This window comes from Triticum urartu, chromosome 6 (assembly GCF_003073215.2).
Source record: "Triticum urartu cultivar G1812 chromosome 6, Tu2.1, whole genome shotgun sequence".
Lineage (NCBI taxonomy): Eukaryota > Viridiplantae > Streptophyta > Magnoliopsida > Poales > Poaceae > Triticum > Triticum urartu.
This window is the reverse complement of record NC_053027.1, coordinates 288,955,944-288,962,969: the sequence shown is the minus strand read 5'-3', so window position 1 is coordinate 288,962,969 and position 7,026 is coordinate 288,955,944. Positions and strand designations below refer to the sequence as shown.

General features: G+C 41.5%; 1 protein-coding gene across 1 annotated transcript; it reads left to right on the top strand.

The window, feature by feature from the left end:
• Positions 1–3,370: 3,370 nt before the first annotated feature.
• LOC125516745 (probable alkaline/neutral invertase D) lies at positions 3,371–3,727 on the top strand. The gene has a single exon (XM_048682071.1). The coding sequence runs from the start codon at positions 3,371–3,373 to the stop codon at positions 3,725–3,727; it is 357 nt and encodes a 118-aa protein (XP_048538028.1).
• The last annotated feature ends 3,299 nt before the right edge of the window (positions 3,728–7,026 follow it).

Here is a 7,026-nt window from a genome sequence, read left to right as displayed (position 1 = left end):
AAATGGAAAATGGTTTTTTCGTCCAACGAAAATGAAAACTTCCTTAGGCAACATTGTTTGCCATTCCAATATGCACCCTTGCACAATATGAGATCATTTGAACAAACTATGCCATGAATGTGTCCATAAGATAGATCATTTGGCTTGAAAGCCATTGATCTCCACACGTGATAACTCGTTTCTGAGAACACTTTTTAAAAATAATTGCCATATTACAAGTTTGTTATTTTTCCTGGGAACTTGGCCACATATAATGACACAATGCGAAGGTTTTCCAATTTTTTGATTTTTTTTTGAATTTTTTATGCCCGTTTCAAAATGTGGTCAAAACGGCGGGTTTGACCGTTCCTAGCTAGTGGTTGAATCTTGGAAAGTTTTTGATGTTTATCTGATTAAATAGATACTTATGTATCTAGAAATGATTTTTTGAAAAAATAAAGAGCAAACTACAAGGCAGGTACAGTTGAAATTTGACCCGCTTCCTGCTGAATCGGCGAGAATTTGTCTTTTTCACCGGAGGTGGATCAAGGCATTTGACACCTAACCATTTGGTCAATTGTGAATCAAATATGGCCTAGTATTTTATAAAATTGATTTGGTCTAATTTTGCAACAATTATTTGGGATGTCCTTCACAAAAAACCCTCCTTTTGGGCACTCGAAAAATGAAAAATGGTTTTCTCGTCCAAAGAAAATGAAAACTTCCTTAGGCAGCATTGTTTGCCATTCCAATATGCACCCTTGTGCACAATAGGAGATCATTTGAACAAACTATGCCATGAATGTGGGCATAGGATTGATCATTTGGCTTGAAAGCCATGAATCTTCACGCATGATAGCTCATTTCTGATAACACTTTTTTAAAAGAATTGCCGTATTACAAGTTTATTATTTTTCCTGGTAACTTGGTCATATATAATGACACAATGCGAAGGTTTTCCAATTTTTTGATTTTTCTTGAATTTTTTATGCCCGTTTCAAAATGCGGTCAAAACGGCGGGAATGACCGTTCCTAGCTAGTGGTTGAATCTTGGAATTTTTTTGGTGTTTCTCTGATTAAATAGATACTTATGTACCTAGAAATGATTTTTGGAAAAAATAAAGAGCAAACTACAAGGAAGCTACAGTTCAAATTTGACCCACTTCCAGCTGAATCGGCGGAAGTTTGTCTTTTTCACCAGAGGTGGATCAAAACTTTTGACACCCAACCATTTGGTCAATTGTGCATTAAATATGTCCTGGTATTTTATAAAATTGATTTGGTACAATTTTGCAACAATTATTTGGGAGGTCCTTCACAAAAAACCCTCCTTTTAGGCACTCGAAAAATGGAAAATGGTTTTTTCGTCCAAAGAAAATGAAACCTTCCTTAGGCAACATTGTTTGCCATTCCAATATGCACCCTTGTGCACAATAGGAGATCATTTTTTGAATTTTTCATGTGAAAAAGTAGAAAAAAAGAATGCTTAGGGATTCTTTTTTGAAACATAAATTGTCTTTTTGATGAGAGGTGAATCAAAAACATTTTACATTTTAAGATTTGGTCAATTGTACATAAAATGTTGTCTTATAGTTTTGGAAAATGGTGTGGTGCCATTTTGAAAGAAATATTTGGTAGATTCTTCACAAAAAAAGAATTTTGTCACTCCAAAAATAGAAAATGTTTTTTCCCCCTAAAAACTCATTTCTCATAACACTTTTTAAAGATATTTGTCTTATTCCAATTCCAAGTTTGTTAGTTTTCCTAAAAAACTAGGTCACATTTGCTGACACAATGAGAATGTTTTTATTTTTTTGAATTCTCATATCATAAAACTGTTTATATGATTCAACATCTTATTTTTAATTGATTAAGACCAATTTAGATGGTCATAACTTGTACTGGGCTCTGATTGGTCCATGAGCATGTCACGCGGATCGTGGCTTCAGCGCCGTCGGATGCTCCTCTCCAGATCCAGATCCGACGACAGCCCTTTCTCCCTCACCCCCTCTTTGTCTGAAAAAAAGGAAACTCCCTCCTGCACGCGAACCCTAGCGTCGTCTCCCTCTCCAGATCCAAATCCGCCACCCCTCTCCCTCTCCCCTCGCCGCCTCGCCTCCCCTCTCCCTCTCCCCTCGTCGCCTCGCCTCCCCTCGCCGCCGCACCACCCATCGCCTCCCGCACCCCCCCGCCCGACCTTCTCCCTCCTCCCCTCCCCTCCCCTCCCGTGTCCCCATCCTGTCGAAACCCTAAGCGGCGGCAGGCGCCATGGTGAAGGGACGCACGGGGCAGCGCGTCAGGCTCTACGTCCGGGGCACCATCCTCGGCTTCAAGAGGTGAGCAGCCCCGTTCTTCGCCATGCTCTCGCCGGATCTAGCGATTCATTTCATGGTGAGATTGGGCGGCGCGCTGATGGCGATGTGGGGGTTGATCTGCAGGTCGAAGTCGAACCAGTACGAGAGCACGTCGCTGGTGCAGGTTGAGGGGGTGAACACCAAGGAGGACGTGGCGTGGTACGGTGTCGCCATGACGGAAGAAGCCTCCTCTGTTCTGCTCTGCTCGCCGGTACGGACTCCCCCCAACCCCTTCCTCTCGCCCTGGCCGGCCGGCCGAGGTTCCGATCGGATCCCCTCTCGCGCTTCAGGGAGACGGCGCGAGAAGCTCTTCGGTCAAGCTTAGCTGTCAAGGATTGATTTATGGATGATTCCTTTGGGAACCTTGTTTAAGTTACAGTCTTGACACAGTAGCTCTTACTCTACCTGTGTGGCAATCATATTGTGTTTGAATGTAGCATAGTATCTGATTATGGTGTTTTTTTAGGTATTTATCTTCAGAAAAGGGATGTGTACAGTATTAGTATTTCCAAGAATCTGATTATGACACCCTGCTATCATGCCCCCCTAAAACACATGAATTTGTTTTACCTTTCCCCCTTCTTGGTTACTAGTTTTGGACTTAAGGACACACATGCGTTAGTCGTTAGTATTCACGTTTTATTTCTTTTTGCAGGATAGTTAGTATTCACTTTGCTGTTTTGCTTTATACCTGTGGTTAGTCTACTTACCGTTTCTGGACTTGAGGGCACACTTGTGTTGTGTGGTGGTATTTTACTTTTCTGTTTAGTTTTATACCTGTCCATGGTGTATATATGAATGTCCTGAAATCAAATAACCTTCATAGGATAGGAAATTGGTAGTTTAGCTCATATAGATGATCTTATAGTGAACAGCTTTAGTTGTTTGATGCATGTTGCTGCCGTTTATCGCTGCATCTATGTTCATTCAGTATTAGTAGCTCCTTGGATCTGTGCCCATGAATTGTATGCTCTTCTTTCCATATATGTACTGCATTTCTATATGGCAATGAGCTTACCCTCTGCTGTCCTGTTTCCATGGCGCGCGCAAACTGTGCAGTGCTTCTGTGGCTCCGGGTGGCGGTTTGCGTGAAGCTGGGGCGGCGCCACATCGCCCACAACGCGGTGGAGCTGATGGAGAGGCGTTTGGCCAAGGACGACTTCCCCGAGTACTACGACGGCAAGACGAGGCGGTACATCGGGAAGCAGTCACGCAAGTTCCAGACATGGTTGGTGGCGGGCTACCTGGTGGCCAAGATGCTCCTAGACGACCCCTCCAACCTCCGCGCCGTCTCCCTGGAGGACGACGGCCACACCCGAGTAGCATCTAAAGTTAGCATCTGCTGCACTATCGCTGATGATGTTTGTTTAAGGCTGTTGCTTTGCTCTGTGTGATTTTACTCTAGCATGTGTGTTGCATTTTGTCCTGCGCCTTGAGAATGACTAGGATTTATGTTATAGAATTCCAAGTGTAGTCGCAATATATAACATGCCTAAAGTATATGGACTTGTGTAGTGTGTCCATCGAGAGTAGATAGACTATTTCTTTCATGATTCATCTATATATGCTGCTCTTATATGCAAGTACCGATTGAGTACGGACGTGGTACTAGTAGTGACACTGTGCCCGCAATCAATGCACACTTCCCATCATGTTTGGTCGTTGGTTTTTCGATCGGTGACTTGGTTTACTTTTTCTGCATTACTCCTGTTATACTAGATAGGAAGCTATTCACTTATTTATTTTTACAGGAAGCTAACTTTTTCATGCGAATAGATAGTCATTGGCATCATACATGGCTTGACTTCGTTCCTTATCAAATGAACCAAACATGATTCAGTTTCAGAAACTCGACTCAACATATCAGCAGGAACAGTACAGCGTTTCCAAAGTATCCCCCCAGTTTTTGGGTCAATAGTGGAGTAGGAGTAGGAGTAGCCCACGCTAGCGGTGTTCATGTAGCATTTCTTACCTTTTTATCAAATTTGCATCACATATTTGTTATATATATCAGAATGATTAAGAATCTTAATATTTGACTGTTTTCAGTCATCTTGCAGTTTTTGGGACGAGCGGGAGCACGAAGTGCTTTGGCTGTTCGGCAACTCCGAGTGACCACGGTACAGGGCAGGTGCCATGGCGGCAGGTACTTGTGTGGTGAGAAGCAACCTCCGGCTGATCATCAGGAAAGGCAGCAAGCATGAGTATTAGTATTTTTGTGACGCTGATGCTCATTGTTGTCGTTGCCCTTTTTAGCTGAAACCCACAAATACAGTTAGAATTTGCCTTGAGATATCTATGTGTGAGTGTCAATACAACTTCTTCAAGGGAATTATCCGGGCCTAACTTATGTGGATGTAGATGCATATTACTACTACTCAATAACCTTCATCTAGTCACCGTTACTGTATGATTAATTCAGAACTAGGATTTTGTTTAAGTAGCTACTGAATCTGCTTGCTTGGTTATGGCAGACATACATGTCTTACAAATTCGTTATTCTTGTTTGAAGCTGAGCTAGGCTACTGCAGTTCCAGCAAAAAACAGGGGAGCCGCTCTTTTTGTTCTTCACTAATAAATTCTTGTTTGAATGCATATCCTGGGGGTGGTGAAGCTGGGAGCCTTTCCTCCCCATAAAAATACTTTGCTCTTCATCATGAGCAATGCCCTTATATAATTAGCTGCTAGGAGTGTTTATATACTTGATCACCACACCTCTACTATTCTAGTTACTTTTGCTTTCTTCTCTGTAGTTGTCCAGGGCATAACAGTTTTATGTGTGGCTTGTTATTTTGTTACCAGCCTACTTTCTTGTGCTCCTGGTCGAGTCTTGTGGAGAAGCAGGGCGAATCGGGCATCATCTCACTTGTGCCTCTGTGGTAAGAATAGAACACCACTCTCGCTTGATGTGCATGCATTAGTACAACAAAGCATTCTTACATGGTGATTGTTAGCGACACAACAATTATCTTACAACATAGCTTTCCAAATTGCTTGCTTGCTTACTATATAACCTGTACTGCTAAACATGTTATCCTACTCCATGATGTTGTATCATTTGCAAATACTCCTGGACATCAGCTCCCATTAGCTATAATCTGTACCTCTAAAAGAGGAGTATAAACTGGACTAATCTGTACTCTATTATGCTTGAGACTTGATCCAAGCCTTATTAATTGTTGCCAGTGATGTTATTATCTACTCTAGTGGCTGATGAATCTGTACCTGCCATACCATGTGGAATGACTAATGAATCTATACCCGAATACCATGTGTAATGATTGTTATTTTTGCATCATTTAAACATTTTTTTCTGCTATATAGTTTCTCACTCATGATTGATCTACTGCAGGTGAATGAGGTTTTCAAATGTTGGAAGGAGGAGGACAATAGGAACTTCTATTATGTCTTAGCATCTAAATTTTTGTTTTAATTTTCTTTGTTGTAGAATAGTTTTGTTTGGCAGTTACTGTTTCTGGGATGTAAAGATATCTTAGATATGTATTGCTGGAATGAATGGTTGTAATATAATAACATTGCATGTTGCCCAAGATAGCTTGTGGTGTGATGTGTGGTAATGTCGATGGCATAATAACTTTTTTTGGATTGGATCAATTTTTTCGGAACTGGGCTAGGCCCGAGTTATATTGGACAATTATTTTTGAGGGAAAATAATGAGAGGCCCAGCAGAGAAATGGCCCAGAAAAATACATGATCAAAAAGAAAATATGCTGTTAAAAGGGCCACACAAAGAAATCAATAAGGCTGAATTGTTTGGCCAGGCCCATGTAGCTAGAGAAAATTAATAGAGAAAATATACAGTAAAAAGGCCGAATTGTTGGGCTCGGCCCATGTAGAAAACTGAATTGGACCGGGCTGAATCTTGTGCCACATCAGCTTGCCATGCTGGATGCCTACGTGGCCTGGGGAGGTTGCTAGTGACCAAAATAGAAGGTCATAGGATCAACGACCTTTTGTTAAAGGTCGCTATAGTCAGTTTACGACGCCCAGCTTTTGACCTTATGTTTTTGGTCACAAAAAGGTCATAAATGGAAATTTGTGACCATTCAGTGACCAATACTGGTGGTCATAAGTTGACATATTTCTTGTAGTGATTGTCTTCACTTGAAGACATAGGTTTTTGGTTTAGGCATCACTTCAGTCATTCTAACTGGTTCTCCTGGGCCCCACTTAACAGTACGGTAGTTCCTATGACTCAACACAAAAGAAAAAGAACTACGAAAGATCTAAGTCTTCGAGCTCCATAAGCTTCATAACGTGCCTTCTTTTGTCATAGTCTTCAATGTGAATATCTTCATATACCACCTTTGACTTCAATGTCTTCATAAATTTTTAGGGGTCATCTCTGGTAGTAAAACCGAATCAATGCGGGACTTCTACCTGTGTTATCCTGCAATTCTCACAAACACATTAGTCCCTCAACTAGGTTTGTCGTCAATACTCCAAAACCAACTAGGGGTGGCACTAGATGCACTTACAGCATGGCAAACAAAATTAGATTCTATTCTGTATGATTTTGTAATATATGAGCACAGGAAATGCAGGTACTCCTCCAGCACACCACCACATGTGGTCATATCTAAGATAACAGTCGACTGAAAATAAATTGGTCAGTCAATTTTTTTAATGAACCGTCTGATCTATAAGGAACGGGCAGATGGCCTTCGTCTAC